The sequence below is a fragment of the Pezoporus wallicus genome, unplaced genomic scaffold (assembly GCF_028554395.1).
Source record: "Pezoporus wallicus isolate ANWC-B61680 ecotype Strahan unplaced genomic scaffold, APGP_CSIRO_Pwel_v1 contig_7073, whole genome shotgun sequence".
Classification (NCBI taxonomy): Eukaryota; Metazoa; Chordata; class Aves; order Psittaciformes; family Psittacidae; genus Pezoporus; species Pezoporus wallicus.
In genome coordinates, this window is record NW_026641326.1 from 4,735,839 (window position 1) to 4,759,970 (window position 24,132).

The 24,132-nt window shown below is 37.3% G+C and overlaps 1 protein-coding gene across 1 annotated transcript in view; it reads left to right on the forward strand.

Annotated features, from left to right (window-relative positions):
- The window catches only part of LOC130606516 (contactin-6-like), a 146,727-nt gene that overhangs the window by 14,101 nt on the left and 108,494 nt on the right, over positions 1-24,132 (forward strand). The window contains 1 exon segment of the mRNA XM_057422950.1: positions 14,502-14,636. Coding sequence (XP_057278933.1) covers positions 14,582-14,636 — 55 coding nt within the window. The 5' untranslated portion in view covers positions 14,502-14,581.

Genomic DNA, 24,132 nt, shown 5'->3' on the forward strand with positions numbered 1-24,132 from the left:
GTAAGTTTACAATAGAGTTTGATGCAGGTATGAAACTAGTAAAAGTATGTCCCTTGTATATAATTTTCAAAAAGCAAAGACTTCTTCTTGATTTAAGATTCTATAGAAGTGTATATGGGTGTGAAGGCTTGAAATACTACATGAATATTATTATATGCAGCTTGGATCATTCTGACATTCAGGAGAAGATTTTGGAACATTTTCAGTTGTTCCTATAACTACTACAATAGAATCATGGAATCACAGAATCATGGAAGCACAGAATCATAGAATCAAAGAATGGTTTGAGTTGGAAGGGTGTTTTAAAGATCATCTAGTTCCAGCCACCCTGCCACAGGCATGGATGCGTTCCACACTAGCATGTGTGTGCAGACATCAGTAATTTGGTTTTGCTTGGCACTTGTCCTTGACAAAGTTGTGAATGTTATTTAGAGATGTTACAAGTCTCTGTTGTATGGACATGGGTATATTCAGCTACCTCTGAGAGCAACCAGTGAAGACGAGCTGTAAGAAGAGCTGTGCAGTGGCCCTACATTTTGTGATCGTGATATTGGACTAAGACAGAGAGAAAAGGATCACGCAAAGAAAAGGATCACCTAAGCAAAGAAGATAAAAATGAGAAACTCTTTCCTTAAATTCTTATGAATTAATTCATAATAGACTACATTTTTGCTCTCTGCTTTAGCAGTTAAAACAAGTCTCGTCTTAGATCCACATGGAGCATTTTGACTGCAGTACTCCATGCTTGTATGACTATGATCCCTCTGAGAAACAAACACACACAATCCCAGCACTACCAACGGAATTTCATGAGTCCCATCAGGAGCAGTACCTATTCCTCGCTGAAAACAAACCTGTGGAGCTGTGGAGATCATCCATATAACTCTTGAAAGAAAATTTGGCTTTGAAAATTTCACTTATTTTACCACTACAAAAAAAAAAAAGCACCAAATATGTACAGATTAAGAATGCAGGAACTATTTAAGAACACCAGAGAAATGCTTAGAATACAACATAACAGGAAAATTAAAAGGGAGTTAATAACAGCTAATCATGCAGGTGAATTTTCACCATCTTTCTTTAATTGACACAGCAGTAATATTCAAAACTTCAGGACTTTTCATTATGGTAATTTCTCGTTTTAATTTGTGAGTGCAGTGCAGCACAATTTACCTAGATGCTTGGGACTGTGTTATGTTGAGGGATGTGTATAGTTCCCCAGCACCTAGTTATATTTTGGGGGACTTACTCAGCAGAATCTTTTGCATAAGTGCTTCACAAAGTAAGTGCTCTGCAAAATAAGTGCTCCTAATATAGCCTTGAGTAAGATAGCAGTGTATTTAATTCACTACTATTTCTTTTTGCATTAGAACATCTAGAATTGTGCAATTTACTCTGATTATTCTCTGTGATTCCAACAACATATTTTGGTGCATAAAAGGAGTCTACATGAAAGTGCTGAAGAGAAGGGTATTGTCCTGGGTTTAGCTTTTCAGAGCATTGATGTTAGAAGAAAACAGGTTAAAGTCCTATTAGCTTTCAATGTACAGTCTAATAGATGAGAAAACAAGGTACACACACACACACACACAAAGCTGTACCAGTAAAAATCTCTTGCTAAATATTTACATTCAGTCATGGACAGGTTTGATGCAGATAGTTTTCATGGACATTCATATTTTGGAATTTTAGAATTGATAAATTTTAAATAAGTGCATACATAAATAAGTGCATCCTAAATATTATCTATCTCTTTCCGTATTAGAAAACCCTAAGAAAAATTGTTATCTTACAACAGATAAATGGAAAAGCTTTTTCTTTTAAATACCTTTGGTCTTGATTCTTAGCTGATGTAAATTAGCATTTCTCCATAAAGCTCAAAGCTATTCCTCCTTACATCACTGGACTATCCAACCCTATTTACCTGTCAAAACCAAAGAACACCTCCAGAATAGTAAGTTCAAGTTCAGATCTCTTCAGTGTATCCAGGAAGAGAAAACATTCATAAATACTGATTACTAGTCAAGCTAACATTTTCCTTTTCTAACATATTCTGAATATATATAAATTGGCTGCTGTGTATCCAGCAGATGCAAATGTATTGACACTAGCATGCATGACTTGTTTGGATGGCAGAATAATTATCAAAAAAATAGAATCAATTTCTAACAAATTCTAACAAATCATCTGCCATGTGCAAAGCAGAAGTCCAGTAGTAATTAATGTAGTAACTTGTATTAATGCGTCTTTCCATCTCCTTCTTTTACCTGCTTGGTGATACTTGATAAGGTCTGCCTTCTAAATGAGAAAAGAGCTCATGCATGCTAAGAAAAAGCATGAATTACAGAAGAAATTCATTAATAAACAAATAAAAACATATTAGCCTAGAATTAAATCTTAATTTTCAAGAACTTGATACAATCAGTACATGTTATGTGAGCTGACTTTGAAGTGACTTTAAAAGAACTTAGATGTGTCAATGGAATACTTAGCAAATATAAAGACACGTTTAATTATAGGAAAAAGGAAAATAAATAGCGCATGTTTTAAATGTGCCATATCATTCTCTGTAATAATACGAATCTCTAAATTTGTGTTTAGAGTATGTTAGCATGCGCTCCTCCCTATATCACTATATATTCAGATAGATAGCTCATGAACAACTTTTTGTTTCAAATTACTAATTTAAATAGAAAAAAAGAAATCTACAAGTTATGCTATGATTTGAAACAAAATCATGTTCTAAAAATTAAAACTGCTTAATGTCTAATGTGTGGCAAGTTGTTAAGGGCATGGCTATTTATTAAGCACTAATAAATTGTTTATCTTCAGAGTCTTAATTGAGAGTAGTGGACCCTCTGTTCATCCAGTTCAGGTTGGAAGCAAGGAAGCATCACCCAGTTTTCAGCCACTTGCCCTTTCTCCTCTCTGGCTTAGCTGATGCATAGCCTACAACCCTCAGGCATGCATCACCATTTACATGCTCATCTTTGTCACACAAATGTAGGACAAAGTCTTACCAAGCAGTTCTCTGGCACTTCTGCTGTGACTGGGCCATTTGCAGTTGGCAAGGACAGAGCTGAGGGCTCCTTTCTTATAAAGAGAGACCAAAATATTAGGGATATATAAATACAATAAATATATAAATACAAGGAGATGGCCAGTATCAGTGAGCTGGTAGTGGACAAGATGATGCTTTAATAACAGACCTTCTTATGAGCTGGCTTTGCTTTGGTTATTAATTTCATTATTGTTGAGCCAGCCCAAGAGCCCTCTGCTCCTCTTTCTTGTAGCACCCAAAAACCTTCTGTAGAAAATGAACACAATATGGTGAAGCTGTTAGAAACCCTAGCACTTTTCTCCTTGGCTTTTGTTATGAGGACTTCTTTCTCCTTCTTTCTTCTGGATTCCACCAGCATCTAGACATATTTTTAACCAAAAGAGGTATAAAACTTGTATGCCTGTTCTCACCTTCAGATCGTCTTGAACCTTGTGTAGACATTAAAATAACCTGTTTGCCGCACTGATTATTCTACTTGGATATATCCCCTATCTTAAAATACATAGATTATTCTGAATTAAGTCTAATTTCATCTAAAAACCAACTGATTATTTTCTTCTTTTCCTCATTATCAGAGAGAATCTAAGTGATAGTAATAAACAGAAATAGCATCACCGAGGAGGAAGGCAATGGTAAGGATTATCATTTCTCACTGAATCATTTACTTGTTAAACAATAAGCTCTGAAATTAACTTTCTCTCCTGACATGCATGCAAATATGCATGTAAATAAAATGATTAGAGACTCCATCTTAGGCAAAAATAATGGCTGTGTGTGGCTCAGCTAATCTCAAAGTCACCCTGGCATTACAGTCCTGTCTTGTTCCTATTTAGATTATTTAGTATCCAACTTAGTCCCATCGTTAGCTGGTCTAAACTCATCTAACCGATAAGCATTCGTGTCTGCTTAGGCTGGCACAGAACTAGTCCTAGCCTTTTTATTTATTGCTGCACAGCAATGTATGGCTATTATAAAATCTAAATATTTCCTGACAGCTGTCTGGGAAAATCTAAAGTTAGTTTATGTTCATGGTACTCTCAATACCTCCTGCCAGGCTGAGGACCAGTTGTTAATAACTTTGTGGATTTCCAGGTTCTTGTCTAAAATTAGCTTTGGTTTCACTTTTTGTTTCGTTTACAAATATTAACTCTGATCCATGAATTGGCAGAAGTGGCAGGGGGAGTCCCCAGGCCCCTTCTGAAGGCATCTCTCCAAGCCTCTGGTTCAGAAGAACTTTTCTTCAGCTCCAGTTTTGCTCAACTGCACACTCACTTTGGAAAGAAAATTTGGTGGTTTGGTGGGTGTCTCTGTGGTTGATGTGCAAGCACATTGTTTTGTACACTGGGAAACCCCGTGAGTGCTTACCCCAAGACTGGTATCCACAAAACCCAGTCTGCATTAGATCTTTAGTTGACACCCACTTTTCTCATGCCACACAACTGCCATTGCTCCTGCTTGGGTTATATGCTGCAGAAGTAAAGTTGCAGTCTTGATGGGAGTTTCTCTTTAGTTTGGGTTTGATTTTTACAGGTAGCCCACCATGTTACATCCTGCTGTAAGATCCTAGTGAACACAAGAACATTCTGAACAGCAACAAGGAAGTGCAATGTCAGTAAATCAAACATCTCTTTTTCTAGAGTAGGTTTTTTTCAGGCAGATAAAAAGAGTTATGTCAAAGGACTAAAACTGGTACTAGTGAGTGCCTTGCTGCCTCTGCTACTGGCTGAAACTGTTTCAGGTTTAAGTTTAAGTGTCATTTGCAGCCCAAAAGGAGTCAGTGTGGACATCTTGTTCCACTGCAGTACTTCAGAGAAGCCTGCTGAAAATTCTTATAAACTGCCTGCCCTCATAATGCTGGAGAACATTAAGCTTACCCTTCCGGAGAGCAGACTGTATCAGTTAGCAATTTTCAACCAAAGAGAAAAAAGGGACTTGAATGATTTTCCCCAAAGTTGAAGAAGTCTTTCCTTTCCCTACAGCTTCACTGCAGTACCTTCTTGTTCAGCTAAGAGAACATCCTGGTTCTTTTTCCTGAAAACAGTTTCCAAGATTACTTGTTGCCCTGTAAAGGAATCTGAGAAGCAGACAGGGGACTTTGGATGTGCTATATAATTCAAGTGTCGTGTTTAATACCCACTCAATACCCTTCACAACACGTTATGTCCTGCTTTCTTTCATTGCTTGTGCCAAGCACATCATTTCTCCCTTTTCTCCTCCAGAAGAGAGGAAGCAAAAATGAATAGTTTCTTAATAATGACAGTAACAGTATTATTTTTAAGTAGAAGAAGCTGCTAGCCGGGTGCTATGATGATGAGCGACTGGCACCCTTACTGGGTTTGGGAGTCCAGCACTTGAAGCTGGCTGGCTGTAACTAGGAGGAATAACAAATGATGAGCAACAGTGAAATGAGAAAGAGAGAGATCATTTCAGATGTTAGAGCAATAAACCACAAATGAGATTCTATGCTGGTAAATATATAATACATCAACAAGCCAGGAACAATAAAAAGAGGGTCTCTCAGTAAATGGTAAATTCCTGCTGCATACTGATCAAATGAGATCTTGTGAGCCCTCTCAGGGAAATCCCCTCAGCCATTAGCATGATGAATGACTGTCAGGTAAAGGCATCGGCTGGGTGTCTTTTACAGAGAAAGACAGAGGCTTATTATTAGGCTTCTGGGAAACAGAGCAGTTCAACCCTGGCTGGAGTAAAAGGAACCAAGTGAGGTGACCTGAGACTGCATCAGTCACTGTGTGCAGCGTGATTCCCTTCACGGCCACCAGCTGGAGGTGTAGATATATAAGAAATGGAGAACTAAATGCATTGTTACTAAGGATATTATTTTGCTTGAAAGGAGAGCACTGTAAAGATATAACAATACCTTTCATATGGATTTTAATAAAAAGATCTGGGATATTAAATATGAAGCAAGAAAAAGACTAAAATGAAAACACGGAATAGCGGACTTTATGGTGGCACAAATTAAAGTGTTCCTGTGATATAAGGCTCATATTGAAACAACCTCTGCAAGAGATCTTGAAAGAGATGAAGTCTTCAAGATACCATTGTAAAGGTTTATCAGTAGTTCCTTTATTAACATCCCTATCCTTGAAGAAACCTGCACAGTATCTTTTGATGACGTTCTAATTTTGATTCTATTTTACTCAAGAAATGGGAATTTTGCTACTAGCTTCCATTGGAGTAGAATAATTCTTTTTTTTTTTTTTCATTATTACACCAATAATATTTGGAAGGCTATTTTCTAGAGTTCTTAAGCTTTTTCTCAGAGGTATGAAGTAGATATTAAACTTTTCATCTGTGAAGAATAATGTATGCTCTTCAGTCTCGGTATTTGGGTAATATCTAGACATTTAGCTTTAATGTTTGTAAGTATGTTAAAAGAAATGCGATAATTAGTTTGTATTGTCAGGTTTAGTAAACTTAACACTTCCAGAAAATGTATTTCATGATGTATTGAACTGAAAATTGATCTACACTTACACTTCAGCCAAACCTTTTTATCAGACATTTCTGTTCCAATGTTTGCTCAGTGGTTACTGCAGACTGTTTTGTATGATTAGTAGGAATTCTTCAAGTTGTGGGAAATAATCTATATGATGGAAACTTCTAAACTTTAATTCTTGCAGAAAATATTCTCTTCTGCAGTTCACAGAAAACTCTGAAAAGTGAAATTTTCATCTTATCAGAATTTACACAACAGATTTCATAGGATGATTGACTGTCCATTTCTATATATGTAGAGATTAAATGAGAGCAGGACTGTCTTAGCTAAAGAATGGCTAGAGTTGTTGTATTTGGCCCTTGCAGTCCTGTCAGTTATTTGAGCTGGAAAGTCCTATACCAGAATGACTAACTGGAATGACTCAGGAGCAGTATTGAAGTCATAACCCAAGTCCTTACATGAAGCTAGTTATGGGTGAGGTTGCCATCATATTGTAGTAGGTGTTAACATCTTTCTGCCATGTTTTTAAAGTATTCTGATTGTCAGGTACTACGTGAGAATTTGGACTTATGGCAGTTCTGATAAAGAATAACATTTCAGCATATACAAAGTAATTTAAATATTAACAACTGTGATTATTTCTAGTTTTAGTGTATAAGAATTTTGATGGCAGATGATACTCCTAGTGCTCTACTGGTGGTAAAGGATGAAGAGGAGTGGGAAAGGATGAAACTAAAAGAGTGGAAGCTCTGTCACCTTTGTTCTGATGAGGAAGAAAAGGCTTAGATGATCAAGCACTGTGTCCTAAGCATTGTGTTGGAACTAAGGTAGCATTAGATCTTGTTTCTGACATTGTGAGGAAGGTAATAGAATCATAGAATCACACAATAGTCAGGGCTGGAAAGGACCTTAAGATCATCAAGTTCCAACCCCCCTGCCATGGCCAGGGACACCTCACACTAAACCATGTCACCCAAGGCTCTGTCCAACCTGGCCTTGAACACTGCCAGGGATGGAGCATTCGCAGCTTCCCTGGGCAACCCATTCCAGTGCCTCACCACCCTTACAGTAAAGAACTTCTTCCTTATATCCAATCTAAACTTCCCCTGTTTAAGTTTTAACCCATTACCCCTTGTCTTACCACTACAGTCCCTATTGAATAGTCCTCCCCAGCATCCTTGTAGCACCCCTTCAGATACTGGAAGGCTGCTATGAGGTCTCCATGCAGCCTTTTCTTCTCCAGGCTGAACAGCCCCAACTTCCTCAGCCTGTCTTCATACAGGAGGTGCTCCAGTCCCCTGATCATCCTCGTGGCCCTTCTCTGGACTTGTTCCAACAGTTCCACATCCTTTTTATGTTGAGGACACCAGAACTGCACACAGCTGCCATGTCCAGAAGGGGCAATGGCTGGAATATGAGTAAGCCAGCCCAAGCTCCCAGTTCTTCCAGTGAAAATCCACTGTGGAAGTTTGGGGATCTTGACTCCATCTGGAGTTAGGCTGTTAGTAAGGCTAAGGACTCAACATATTCTCAAGTCTAGTAACATACATAATAAATTTTGCTTTTACTGTCTTCATACATACCACATATTATACAGCAGAAGACTCAAACAGCAAACAAAAAGGAAAGTAAAATGGAAGCTTGTATATGAGGTTAATTCTTCCAGCAATGCCTCAAGGATCAGTGTATCTGCTAATGCAAAGAAATGGTAGGTCAATAGCACGTATCCTTTTGGAGTACCACTGTACATGTCACCTACAGAAAATCCTAAGCTTGAATAAGCTTTGCCTTCCCTCAGTTTCTGGAAACATGGCAGTCATTGCTAAATCACTGCTACTATCACTGCTGCAAATCTTTCTTCAAAGTTATCCATTTTGCCCCAGGAAGCTTTTGTGGCTGACATTTTTCTTTCTATCAAGCAATATACGATAAATTATTACTCTACTTTTCCTCACTCTGATACTGCCTAGCTTCCTTTTATGAGCTGCAGGCTGAAAATCCATTGGCAAAGGCACTTATGCATATGTCAGATACAAATTTGATTTTCCTGAAATCAGAAGTGATAATTCTGCTAGGAACAGAGAACCAAGCACTTAGACACATATAGCTGAACTGAAGCACAGCTGTAGCAGGTATAAGACCTTATGTTTCTTGGTATCACATTTCTTACAGATCTTAAAGATGAGGAGCTTACACACTGAAAATGGTTGCTGATCCTTGCTGTGGCCTCCAGGAATATCAGTAATGAATAAATGCTAATGTTCATGACATATTTCTAAACTACGTAAACTGATACAATTGGTTTTTACATTATATGGGGTAAAATTGTGCGACTAACAATAAAATAATAATTCACTGAATATTTTAAGATACACGATGTTCCTCACTTAATTAAGCAACAAATTTTTTATACTTGCCTGAATTTTGACTGTCTTACATATAGATGATGTTCCAAAACATAATCCTCCATGTCATAGAGATGACAGTAATGTATTGACTTTGTAACTATATATGTCTTCAATTGACTTGAACCACAACATCTTTATACACAAAGTCAGGTATGAGAAGGGGACATGGAAGCCATGGAAAAGGTGTTATAAAGAGGAATACAATTATTGGGATTTTATTTATAGCTTATAAAATTCGGGTCCTCTGGTTCTGGTAATGGGATAAGCAGTTTACTTGAATGCCAATTACCATTCTGAGTAGTGACAACCTTAATTGGTTTAGTTATAGCATGTTTTAGTTTCATTTTCCTGGAAGGGATTTGTCAATGGGTATGGACTGAAGACAATCTTTGGCATAGCCCAGTGCTGCAGGTGTGAAGGCATACCCTGAAGAGCAGTATATCAGGTCTGCAAAAGTGCCTTAACTTTTTCCACACAGACTAAATATACTTGCTCTATGCTTCCCAGAGTAAGAGACCAATAGATCAGCAATGGTTTATAATGAATAGAAAAGACTTCACCACTTTTCAAACAAAACCAACTTCTGTGCCAGCTTTATCCCACTACACCATCAGAAATTTCTGTCTCTATTTATCGTATGTATCACTGCAAAGAGCAGAAATAGCACCATAATTTTGTATGTCAGAAAAAGAGACATTTGAAAAGATTGAGTCAAATTATGCCTATGTTTGTACATTGTATATATGCACATACTCACATACATATATACATGCAGACACATACATATATAAAAAGCTAATATGCCTATGCCTCCTAAGTTACAAGGAAACACTACCAGCAGTGTTGGAGAATGAACAATGTGAGTATGTGAAGCCCATAAGACATCCCTTTCAGGATGATTACTGGCACTGCATACTGTGTATAAACTGAAAAAAAGAATATCAAAGTAGTAGTAAATAAGCTCCAAATGACATGGTTCATATGAGATAACTGCATCTTTACTGTGCTTTCCTAAGGCTTGGTTAAGCACGAGGGCTGTGATTGTATTACAACAGTTATATTCATTACGGCTTCAGCAGTTTAGTGTTGAAAGACATTTTTATGCTGATTAGTCAACAATGTGACACACTGGGGTTTATATCTTTCAGTCTTTATGTTTGGGTTAAATACAGGAAATTCTCTCATTTCTTCTCTCCTATCGAGACACAGTTACTTACAGTTGTGAATGCCCACACAAATGTTTGTGCTATTGCATTAAACCAGTGCATGTGTAATGTTTTGGTGAAAGTAAATTGGTAGCATATTTTAGTTCACTAATACCTTACTAGTGCATTGCAACAGCAACATGCCATTGAAGTGCTTCAAGTTTGAGAAACAAAAGCATCTACAGTGTCACACCAAATGGAAGTCCCAATGTTACCTCAAAAACAATGAACTTTTTAGGATTTAGGAAAAAGTTTTGAAAACAGAAGATTTAAACCTTCTCCAAAAGCTTTTTGTACTGAATTTGAATTGCAAATAAGCTACAATATTTTCTTTTTCCCTAGGAAAAGTAAGCAGCAGCAGTCAGGAGTGAAAAACAAATGAATATCTAAGTCTATTTGTGAAAAGGGAAGAATAGGAGTGATCAGTATCAAAAAACTTTAGTTAAATAACATGGGGTACTTTCCTCCTTCAAAATATGGTTCAATAATTTTAAATAAGCAGTAGGTACTAAACCAGCATAGGTAAATCTTGCTGGAGACTGTGAAACTGGTTGCTTCTGCTTGTGCTCTGGTAGTTACAAGTGTTTGCTATTCAGTCTGTTACGGATATCTGGAAAATAGTTTGAGGGCAGAAAGAGCCTCAGGGATAAAAAGTTAGAAAAGAAAAATGTAGCTGTATATCATTGGCATTCATGAGAAAATTCACATTAGGTGCCTTCAAATCAGGTGCTCAGGAAACAATATAGAGATCAGGAGCAATGGTGTGCCAAGAATGCAAGCCTAGCTGGGACAGACTCAGCTTATTTCCTGGCAGATGAAGAATACAGAAGTATGTAAGGCCAAATTCAAAAGATAATATAGATGTGTGGAAGCTGGTGGGAGGGAAAGCTGAGGCTGCAGAATAAAAAGGCAATGCATGCACTCCCTGGATTACAGCGTCTTCACATTTTTATTCTTTTCCTCCCATATGCATTCAAGAGATCTCTTTCTATAGGTAGTTACACCAATATACTAGCCCTGGAATGAAGCTCTTCTGCCCTCACCACTGTGGAATTTAATCCCAAATCCCTGTTGTTAAACACTGTTCCTTTCACCAGGTCAAAAAGTTGCTATTTCTATAACATAGCTACATTTTGCCATGGGTAAAAATGTCAATTTGCTTGAATTTAGCTAAGAGCAAAATCTCATCATCCCCACTGCCTGACAACTTTTACCTCAGAAAGATGTCAGTTTGCCACCTGAACCAGCTCTGTCTAGCTTTTACAAAACTAACAGGCAGAAAAGTGAAATGGTGCATATTTTCATGAAAAATCAGATGACACCAGAAATGCATTTTCTTCTTTGTCACAGACTTGATCTTGTGTTTTGCTGCTCAAAAAATAAGCAGTTGAAGAAGGTATAGGTCTTGAAACCTAAAGGCTACAAACAAGGTTGAGCTTCAGCTCAATAAAGAAGAAAATATTGATGCTTATGCTAATGTACTAAATATATGTCAGACCTTTTTAATTAATAAATTAATCTATAACATATCTCCTTCTAAATTCCATTTCCAGGGGAAAACAACAATACAACTGCAAGCTTCAGACACATGACAAAAAGCCTTTCCCTCTGTGTTAAAAGTGCAATGCCACTAAGTTAATATACATCTACCTATATCCCATGTTTAGACTGAAATTTTTGATATTCCACCTATCTGAAAAGAAATGTTTCATGAAAGCAGTACATTTGTGCTCTTTCTTACAATATTATTCAAGGTATTTGCAATGAGAAGTAGCTGTTGCACAACCCATCCAGGCAGCAGCTTGGTACTGTTCTGCCTGCGGAGCCACAGCTGAACGGTGTATTTCCCCCATACTCACTTCAGCCACCCTTATCCACTACAGTGTTTCTAGCTCTTCATCTCATATATACCCCTGTATGTCCCAGACATAGCATTTGGATGTCTCAGGAATAGACAGACATCTTTCCTTCCCCCACAGATAAGAAAAAAAAGTGACAGCTAAAAAGTATTTGAGGGCTGAGTCCTTTCCTATGGATTTGTCCTTTCTAGCAGGAAAACAACAAAAAATTATGCTGACTACTTTCATAAAAATGCATTTGTAAATTATACACTGTTGACAAATGGACATGTGATCAGTATTTTTAGGGGGAAAAGTAATTTTTCCCCCATGATCATATTTAACATACTTTGTTTTCCATCTATCTATCTAAGACTGACTGTTCAAACTGTGGCATAACAATTAGAATAAGTGATAGTGTTACATCCAGAAAACAAAGAGTATGATGGCACAATTTATCTTGTTACATTTCTTGATTTAATGCCAGCCTGGGATTTCTAGTCTGAACCAGATTTTTCTTATGCTATAAATATTTCATTTTTTTCATTTATTCTTGATTTAGTTTGACAGTAAATAATCCCATGGAAGCTGCTGTTGCAAAGACGTTGTAAAAATTATTAAGTGCCTGCTTGCCAGTTAGGTCCTTGTGCTTGTCAGAGAAAAACAAGTAAAACAGTTGGGTTACTTAAAGAAAATGTGTGTGTGTATATATATATATTTACAATAATGCCCCATAATTTTCAGACTTAGAAGCATAAAAATACAGAGCTGAGGACTGATCAATACCTGATATGAATACAAAGAGGTTTGGGTGTATATTCTGGATATTGACAGCAGTGGGTGCTTGCTTCTCAGTTTCAAACAACTCATGTATAACCCAGAAAGAGAATAGAAGGCAGGGAGTTTTTCAGAAGGATCTGGCCTTGTAAGAAAGGGCAAGTGTCTTGGAAAAGAATGGATCTGGTCAGTTAGTTGGATTTTATAGGTGTTTCTTTTTGTTATTCAGAATATTTCCCCTGGGTAACATGAGTAACATTGGAGGGTTCAAGTCCTTTTTCTTTTGAGCTATAATTACCTTTGGCAACTCTTGTACCTTTAAAATGAAATTCAGGTGATCTGCGCAAAATAACTCACACACCAAATGTGCAATGACCAGAAATGGGACTTGTTTGAGAAATCCTGAGGAAAAGGATTTGGGTGGGACCAGAGTAGGCAGCACTGGGAAATGCTCTTGAAATAAGCATTGAATGAAATTTCTGGGTTTTTTTACAAGGCTGAAGCCATTTATACTTTTAAATGCGTGAAGTGCTTCAGCAGACCCCAGAGGTGTGTGAAGTAGGACCTCATAGAAGGTTAAAAGAAACTCTGCTTTTTCCATCCTTTTTTTTTTGTTAAATCATGAAAGCTTATGTCAAGGTTTGATCATTCCCTGCCTGAAATGGCAGCTAGCAAAGGTGCACCAGGTTTACATGTGTCTCCCCTGAGACCACCTACTATTTTTAAGTGAAGTTTATAACCTAAGAACAGAATTAGGTCCCTTATAGAAGCGAAATGACTTTCAAAAGAGTTGAACTTTTTAATTTTCTAAAAAACCGTCTTTCTCACTCAAATTAACAATAAGTTTCAGGGCAAGCCTGTATGGTAAGTTTTCACACTGGTATGAAAAATGAGGTAAGTGAGAAGATAATATGGATCTGTAAGTGTGGATCATAAATGTATTTCTCAGGGGAAAATTTTCAGCACTTAAAAGGTTTAGAATGATTTTATGATTTTGTAAACCCATTTTATTAAGTGATTTCTGGTTTCAGCTGTTTTATGAACTGATTCCCAACAGTAAATTACTAGTTTGCCCTTTGGGAGTGTAGGCCAAACAGAAACATTTTTCCTGGTTAAATTCATCATATATTGACTGAAATGTCAAAGCAAATTAAAGCAAATTGCTATGTAAATCCTTATGGGTGAATGTTTCATTTCTGAAGAATAAAGGTCAACAAAAAAGAAGTTTGGTTGTTTTTTTTACATAGTGTATATATGACATTGTGTCGCCCTCTCATCCCATGTGAGACCTACCATTTTGCATTAGTACCTGCTTACGTTGCAGTACCTTCACAAAAGGATTGTTTCTGGGAACAGAAGCCATACTGTCATAGGGCAAGAAACATCATAAAGTGTTACAAAGATTTAAGACTTTTGCAACATTTTTGCAACTACTTTCTTCTAATCTGGAAACTTTTGGCCAATTTTTCTTTCTTATTTGGAGAAACTCACTTCGGTGCAAGTGATCTTTGTACCACATGGAGTGGATGGATGGGTCTCAAACAATATGCATGATTTTAATTGATCTCATTGCCAGCTTTGTGTGATTTGGGAATGATTTTTCATGCTGGGATGATGCTATCTAGACTATTTATTGCATTTTTAATGTCTTAAAATGGTACGGTCGAACATGATTTTACATGGGGAAAATTTGAGTATTTATTTTGAATCTGCACTTTAATTATTTGATATCTCTTCCTGTTTTTACAGGATATCAAGGTAGTCACAGGAGGCCACCCTTTATTTTCCACTGATTGGATGGGAGGAATTTTTGACCTTGGAAAGTGGAGATGGTGTTGCTATGGAAACTAATAAGTCTGCTGCCATTCATGAGCTGCAGCACAGGTAAAATGTTCCACTATTAGTGTTTGTGATTGATAAATCTTTATCAGTATCATAATTCTTCTAGAAAAGAGAAGCAATTACCAAAACTAACAGTACTTACTCGCATGAACAAGTGACTAAGGAGCTTTTCGTTAGGACATGCTTTAATTTTAAGCAACACAAGATGCTGCCTTTGAACCAGGAAAACACGTTCCAAGATCATAAGAAAGCTGTACTCCAGGTAATAGCTTTAAAAAATATTATGAACTGTAACATTGAAAAAAAAGTACTTATTGTTACTTGGCTAACAATATACACATGAAAGACATCTCTTAGCCATAGCATGACTAACTCCCAAGACAGCAAATGGAGTGGATTAAAAGCCAGAACTGTTTAGTGAGGTGTATGGGAATGTTGCATAGATGGTTTAAATTCCAGAGTTAATAGCATGCCCTTCAAATGCCTCCATACTAGCAAAGGGCCCGACTGAAATCACATTTAACTTGAAGACAAATAAAAGCATTCATGTATGAAGTTCAGAATAGGTAAGAATCATAAGGACTATCAAAACATAAACACTAAAAATGAAAGAAAATCTTGCTTAATGACCAAAGCAAATGCAAATGTTCCTTCTTAGCCTCCAGTTGGCATGGTGATAGACCCTCATGCAACCTATCCTGTCACTGAACCAAGCGCTGGGCATCCTGTCAGTCCTCAGGTTGTATTCAGAGGGCAGTGTGGTTGGGGGAAGCAAGACTGTTTTACGTCATTCTCCTTAAATATCCCTTGTGCTTAATTAAAACATCAGCATGTTGCTAACATACTGTAAGGTAAAATGTTCATTTCTGCCTGGCTGGGCACTGTTCACAGTGAGGGTTTGGTACTCTGAGTTCATCCTTTTTTGAACCTTTCTTCTAATTCAAAGCACATAACTTGACAATCCTTCTTCACAAAACCATATAAATGGGATTAACTCATGTGACTCATTACAAATTCATCTAAAAACAGGCACAAAATGGTAACTGAATTGTTGAGGTTATAATGAATTTGGGGATGACCTGACCCGTCACACTCGTCTTTGGTAGAAACCATGACAACTGCCTTTTGTCTTCAATTAATGTATTGAACTCTAAATAGCTGGGATGTTACTCATGTGCTTACGAGAAAATTGTATTAAAGTAACCTCAAACGATACTTAAATTAATTATGTAGTGCAGGAGTCAGCAGCTGTTTGAAAGGAAGAGACAGAATCAGAGTGCAGACTTCGGTAGCATTTTTAAATATTTAAATTAAATTAGATAATATTTTATCTAAGAGATACCAGGTAAAAATATAAATCTCAGGATCAGACTTTGTTAAATCAATATTAAATGTCTATTTCAGTAACAAACAGCCAACATGTTAAGGACTTCATATTAAAGCATTTGTAGAGATTTCAAACAGGCAGTTACTCATTTAGGTCCAGATATGCTAAACAAAACACAACAACCTATTTAGAACCCCAGCCTTCCCTTTAATTGCCCACTGCACCACCACAGCATCTACCAGCTCTCCTGAGTACTTCCTACAGATCATTTCTTTCTTTATCAGTCTAAGCAAAGGACTTGTACCAACCGTTGAGAGTACAGGATTCCCCTATAATTCCCCTATAATTCCTTTTAGCAGTTTTGAAGTAGGTGGTGATCCTGGAATATGAATCACTGGGTTGCAGTACAGCTTGGTGGTGGACAAGATATTTTTATACCATGTTTTGTATTTCCAAATATAACCTTTTCCTTCACATCTTTCCACAAAGCTTTCATTTTTCAAACATTTTGTCATCTTCATCTTACTTGCTGGAGGATCATCTTTTAATGAGACCAGTATCCTCAGCCAACTGAGTTAAAAGATACTAGCAACTCATTTTTACGTTAATGTGTTTCTGTGAAGACTTAACAATAGATAAAAATCTCAATGTTCCCTATTCCCAGGCACCAAGAGTAGATCTCAGCTGCACCTTTGTCCTGAACCTGATGTCAATTAAAGGAACAGCAAAAGCTCCCACTGTCTTCACTGAGATAAGTTAATTTACACCTGGGTATAAATTAACCCCATTGATTTCAGTGGAGCTATGCTGATTTTCACTCCATGGCATTCTGAAATATGCTTGATTGTAACTGTCAAACCTGTAGTTGTTTGCAAAATGTCTTTATTACACAGACTGTTTACATCAATTTAGGAGTGATAGGATCAAGTGGGAAAATTAGGAACTAGTCAGAGCAGTCTTGTGGCTGGTGGCTTGGAAGGTAATTCAGGTTGTTAGATGACATTGGTCAGTCATTTCTTCATGTCTACCTCAGTTCTACCAGACATGGTATTAAAATGATATTGAGATAAATCTAAGGATTAAATGGGCTGTACAGCAGAGTTAGGTGTTACTACCCCCCAAACCCACTAATTCAATTACTTAATCGTCCTTTATATTCTCTCTATATGGAAAGATTGCAAAAGAGTAATATTCCCTCCCATCCTTATATTCCAGCAGACTTTTTTATGTGACTTGACAAGGGTCTTTAGGTTTTCTTGCAAGTGCCTTAGGAGATTAAATAAAATAATGTATGCATATACAGTGGCACAGCAAGGGAACAGATTAGACTTTTTTTTCATAACCCATTGTTATTTAAATGAGATAATCTGATCTAAGCAGAGCACCAGAGGCAAGAATGTTGATTAAGATAAACTCAGAGATCACTACTTTAAATTCTGTGTACTTGCTACAAGGAGGCCTGACCACTATATTCTTACACTATTGTTAGGATTTAAACGTCACTTGATATTAATATGTTAAGAAAGAGCCCTCTCTTTCGGGATTAAAGATTGAGACGGAAGTTTGAGAAGCTGGTATGAACAGTAAAGTGTCCAAAGTGCTCAAGAAAGAAACAGTTTTTACTTTGCACCAGAATTGTCTCAAATTTTCCTTGAGGAAAGGAGCTTGTGCTCCTTTCTCTGGACTTATTGTGCAAGGCTGGTTGCTAGCAATATAATTTTGAGAGAGGAAGCTGTCTTAAGTATCCATCAGCTGCACCTTAGACTGCTGATTGGAACTGGGTGCCACACCTGATTCTACGGCATGTTGTCCACACAACAAGCGCCTCATCCATCTGTCTCTCTGGCCCCTCCATGGCTTCTCTGTCTAAAAGGATTTATGAATTCTGCCCTATGTTCTAACGCAAAGAATAATTTGATCATAAATATGTCGCAAAATCCATTCCCCCACCCTCTGCTATTACTCAGTTTAGGAATACAGGGTAAATACTGGTTGCAGATCTTAGGCAAGAAGAGAAACTGGCAGAGTTTGATTTTCCAGTGTCTGACCTAAGTATATGACACTGTGGAAACAGAAGTCGACTGGTAGCTCCTTACACAGCAGCTTATGTACAGTCCTTCTTTGGCACCAGTTTCATAGCAAATATTTGAGCTTCCCTGCTTCCTTCTCTCAATTCTCTTTACTGTTCAGGAAAAGGAGTTATCTCATTATTTCTGCAGTTTCTGTCTTCCTCCTGGACAGCTTCTGCAAATTTTCTGTGTCCCTCCCATTTCTAAAGGCTGTCATGACCCCTTTTTTATCTGATTCCTGGCGTCTTCTGCCCTTCAAATAAAAACACGCAGTCTTGAATATAGAGATGGCCTTTGCAACTCTCCTTTGCTCTGCTGATTGTCTTGACCCCATCATGGAAGCAAATAGGTTTTCCAGGGGTAAGGATGAGGAAAAAGGAAAATGTCAGTAAAAGCTATCAGGCTCTTAAAATTAGCTATAGACAATATAAATATTAAAAGCCAAACCAGACAGTCTGAACCTTTGGTTTGAAAATGAGGCAGTAAATGTATTTTTACACAGTCCTTTGGCTTATTGGCTTAAATTCAATTGAAGATGCAACCGCAACCTCCCAGGCTGTATTTTGGCCCATCATTTTGAAACTGCTAAATTAAGGAGAGAAATTTCATGATGTAAAGTGCCCTCATACTCCTTTGGGTCACAGCATGATGAATATTGAATACATCACATCCCAGACTCTGCCTGCAGTCTCTTGCAGATTTATTGTTAGCATAACAGCACCTTTAGGAATGGAACAGCAGACCATATATTTTAAGACAAGTGACATCTCTGCTATTTCTAACAGTGAACTGTGGAGATAAACTAGTCCAGCCTGAAAATGTTAAGGTTTCTCTGAACAACCAGAGACATTCAGAGACCCACTGATGAGTCAGAGATGATAATAATTAGGTCTCCATTGGACAACATGGAGAGTTTTTGTGACTTTGGGAAACAATGACCCTGAAAGCTGTATTTCTGTAAATTACTTCCAAGCATCTGGCAGGAGAGGATGACTGGTACCTCCATGACCTTCTCACAAGAGCAAAAAGTGACATTTAAAGAAAAACCATTGTTTCCATTTTATGGGGTGCCATGTCATTCAGCTCATTTCCCAACATCAGTGCACAACAAACATACTCTGGTACAACAAAGCCAGCAAAAGACCATGCCTGATGCCCCGAAGATGAAGTGCCAGGGCAGGTGAAAGAGTGGTGCTGAGCTATGGAGAGGTGGGCAGCCCTTCCCCTGCCATTTCAAAGACTACAAATTTGTTTGTTATTGGCAAGACACAGGAAGAGGGACTGTGACTGTGTTTAGAGAGGATGGACTATGAAATTAATTATTTGATTTGATGTTAACAGGCTTTACCTAATTTCTTTCCTGAGAAAAACTTCATAAAGGTTTTGCTAATTGGCATGACCTTCACCCTTATCTTCCTCTGATACCTCACTTGCTTTACCTTTACATGCAATGGATCAGTTATCTGGGTCTGACATCGGCCAGTCTCATCCCAGCTAAAAACCAGTACTCTGGGAACTGCCACACAATATACTCAGGTGCAAACTTGGGACTTAGTATTTTTTATACTAGCAGGAAAAATACTGTTATCAAAGCAGACATGAGAACATGTGCAACATGAAGGAAAAAGACATTATAGGTAGGAAGGAGAAATAAGGTATTTGTCTAATCCATCACCCAGTTTTGCAGACATTACATTTGGAAAATATTATCCAAAATATTGATTTAAACTGGATAGTGGGTGAATCACAGAGATGGAGCTGCTTGCCCTGTTCATTTCTGGAGGGGCTTACACAGAACTGGTTCCTCTGTATTTAATTATAAGAATGTGAATAAGCAATTTTACTACTTCCATTTCCTGTCTCTTATCAGAACCACAAACTGTTTCTAACTCAAGGGCAAAAAATCAGACAAAATAAGCCAGTATGTGAGAAATGTGAATCTCTGTCCTCAGTGCAAGACAACATAAAGGACAAGTCCTCTTGTGACAAAGAGGACCAGTGTGCAGGAAGCCTGTGAGCAATTTCTGGTTTTACCACTTGCTGGCTGCTTGAGCAGGAGGATGTTACAAAGCACCATGGAGTTTAAGATAACTATTTCCTTCACCACTCAATTCAAAGAGGGATATAGTGACACCAGTTTGTGGCTTTGCCTGCTATGATAATGAAGCACATGCAAAAAGAAATGACAATGCAGCAATGATAATAACTCCAATAAGGAAGTGACAACCTACATTAATGGCTATTAGTGTGACAGTGAGAAGGACTCAGCATAGGTACTTTTGTGCCCCCAGAGATTGTAATGGCAGTCTTATCTCTTGCTTTGAAAAGGGAAGAATTAGGGCAAAGTTCTGCATTTCTGAAAGCCTCACCTTTTATATTCAGTGAATTTAAGAGGGTTTGCAGCTTTTTACTAAACAGACATAAACCCACCTTGAAGCTGTCTTTAATCTGTGTTTCCCAAGCATACCATATCACATAACATCAAACTGGCCAGCTGGAAACAGGGAATGATAATAATTTAATACTGTATAACATGGCTAGACTCACATTATAGAAGCGTCTTCCTTATTATTCTTTATATCCAAGAAAAAAGGCCTTTTTGAATTCCCTTGAGTGCACAGACATATGGTAAAAAGGAGGTTAGAGCTCAGGTGCTTCAAGGGTGCACTTTCAAAGTTTAAGTTGCTTGGATTTAGCTGCCAGAAAGATGTTATTTACAGTTCCTGAAGTTAGGTGGAGCATGCTAGAATTCATGGAAGTCATTACTAGAGTTTTTTGTTTTCTTTATCATCTAGTGTATACGTCTCTTCTATAGTCTGAAAGGCAGAACCAATTTTTAGACTGGTTTAAACAATTACTATTTCCTAATGTCTTCAATTAGTTACTTTATGTTTACATTTTTTCCTCTATGCTTTGGATTTGACATGATTTCTTTCTGGTTTGTATCAAGTTATTTCATCTCTCTGTAGGAAAGGCTTCTTTGTAAAATAACATCCTGGCATTTTAGAAATAATTAATTTTTTTTTCAGTTTTTGTTTGCAACAGCTTCAGAGATAATACAATTTTTCTTTATTATCACTGCCAAGAAGTTAAAATTAGCAGGTGATTGAGAACTTAAAATATTTTGAACATTTTCTGTTGCCAGCAATAGAAAATCTAAGTATAAAAAAACCAACATTAAAATAGTACAATAACATATCACTGAAATAGTTTACTGAAACACACTTTTTAAAGTAAAATGTGATTTGAATATAGTTCTTCCATTTAATATGAATATTTGGCAGGGAGCCTGCTTCTAAAACTCTAGACCAGTTACATATGACATACATATATACACATCCATATACTGTACATCTGTTGTAGCCTCCCACATCACACAGGGCATTTCCCTCATCCATTGATTTTGTTTACACCTAGGGACCTTCATAAAGAAGCCCACAATCTATGTTTGATCTCTCACTTCTATAGCAAGCTACCCCTTAAACTAACTTTTAAGACATTGTTTCTCAGAGGTCACTATTAGAGCAGGGTATTTTGTTTATCAATGTTAAACTAAAACCACATGGGTGGATTTTGAGATCCCCCATTTCAGAGTTGAGTCTGCTGCATCTTGATTCAACATAGTGTTATGGTAATCAAATAGTTATCAATACATGGAAGCCCTTGGAGTTTAATAGCAAAATTTATTATCTTTTTATCTTCACAACCAATGCCTCAGTTAAAGGACTGACAAGTAAAACCTTAGGCTTTATTATGGTATTATTATTCATGTCCTACATGAAATGGAGAGAAACCCAGCTGCAGTGTATAATTTTCCACTAGTGGAAAAGTGATGTAAGTGGAGAGTAAGAATGAGAAGGATTTAATTTGTTTTCAGACCTTGGAAACACAAAAAATTATTAAATCTGCTTTACTTAGAAATGGAAACCCAGATCAAATTTCTGTGCTGTTTAATATTTGTACCCGGCAGATCTGCACACGCTGACATGGGTGAAGACCTTGCTCACTAACTTTTAATAGCTGAAACAATATCTGCTACTTTCATGTAATCACAGACTGATCATCCTTTCCATTGTTTGCAGAAGCTCGAAAATAAAATGTCTCTAGTTATTGATTTGCTACTTCTTTTTTCATTTAGCGACTATTGATCTCTGTTTATGTGTGTGTGTTTCTTGTTGAGCAGAAATTAACATTGAAAACTTCTTGGAATTCACTGCATTCATACCTACTTGACATTCCTGGGGAGAGCTTGCTACCACAATTGCTGGACCTGGGCTTTTCAAACGTCTGTTTTGTTTTCTTCTCCAATCTCTTTGCAGAAAAAAAAGATTTATACACAAAATCTTTTTGTTTTTATTATCACTGGCACTTGCCTGGGACAGAAAATGTTGTCACAGCGTTTGAGCTCACAGAGTAATTTCCAACCATACAGTATTATTTAGGCTGTGGTTATCATGCCTACATTACAAAAATAAACCTCTTAGGAATGTGAGGCATTTTTTCATTACTATCTGGAAGAGAAACTCTTGTGATTACCACTAAAATTGCTTGATGGGGTGTGTATGGGAAGCCAGCTCTGAGACACATGCTGATCTGTAATTTGAGAAAAATATGGATGGATTACTCTAGTGGGGCCTTGTGTAAGGTCTGGATGAATGAAAATATCAAAGATAGCAATGAACCATTCTTTGACTGAAGCTATTATATCTGTACCATCTGTAAAACAGTCCTTGCATTGGTCTTATTACATTCAGATCCTACAGTTTTCCTAGTTTTGGCTCTATCAGGTCCAAACACAAACAAAATCACAGACCAAGTATAGATTTTCCATAAGACTATAGTCCTGAACAATCAAACAATAATGCAAATAAATTCTTTTTATCTTGTTCCCCCCCCGCCCCCAATCTTCCAGAACTCAATTTTTCTATATTCTTTCATTAAATGTTGGAGTTAAACTCAAAACTCTCTGCCCCCCTCTCCCTAAAATTAAAAGCAAAGTTTAACTATTATGGAATTATACAGTTTTAGGAACTGGAGAAAAAACCCACAGCTACCACTTCAGGATTTGTATTAGTAATTGCTCTAGTTGATGGCATAGTTATCATAATTAGGATCCAAACAGAGATAAAGCTATCTACAGCTTCTTTTGCAGAGTTAAGAAGGGAGCAAGCAAGAGGGCAACTTTTGAATGTGGAGATAGACCTCAGATACACAGAAGACCTGCAGCCCTCACTGCTCTGGTTCTCTCTGCTTCCCTCTACCTGTGCAAGGTTCACCTGGGGTGACAGTCCTAGTAGGGCAGCCTAAGGAGGAAGCTGTCTGAAGTCCAATCAGGTTTGCATCAAGAAGTAGATTTATAGACTTTTATCCCAATCTCTAGGCCTTTATTTTAATGTATTTGATTTTTAGACCCTTTTTGAATTTTGACAATGAGATATTTTTCTTTCCTCCTGCATAGCATAATACCATGGTATTTTGTCCTTTGTCCTATATTAATATATGCTTTATTGTTCTATTCTAATTACAATCTCATTATTAAAGGGGCACTAGGTTTCCCTCTGACAGACATTGCGTCTCATTGTTAGTGGATCTTGGTTATTCTGTGTTTATTGTTATTAATGATTTGTAGCAATTGAATCGGTATTAGACTATTACCCTGCTAAATCACTTTTGCTGCTAACTAAGGCCCTATCTGTGACATTGTTTAGCTCCAAACATCATGCTCCTGCTTTTCAGCCCGCTATAATTACTTGCAAGTCATTCATTTCTACTTATGTAAGTCAGGTCATTCAATCAAGACTCCTGTGAGCTTTGACATGGTGTGAGCTTCACCATGGTGTGAGCTTCTGCTGGTAAGAATGGAAAGTTCTTGTGGACAAAGGTAGTTTTGTGATGACAAATGCACCTTCCACTGCATCCTGAAAATCCTTTAGAAATAGAATAATTGTAGTTGATGGTTCTAAACTGGGTACAAAAAAAGGAGGGTTTTGAGGGAAAAGTGAAAGGTTACTCAAGTAATACAACTATTCAAGACAACAGCAAGGAAAGTCATAATAGCTTTAAAAAGTCTTCTCTTCACAAAACACGTGTGTAAGATTAGATCTGTCATACTATTTCTTGGGATATTTTCTCTAAATAAGCA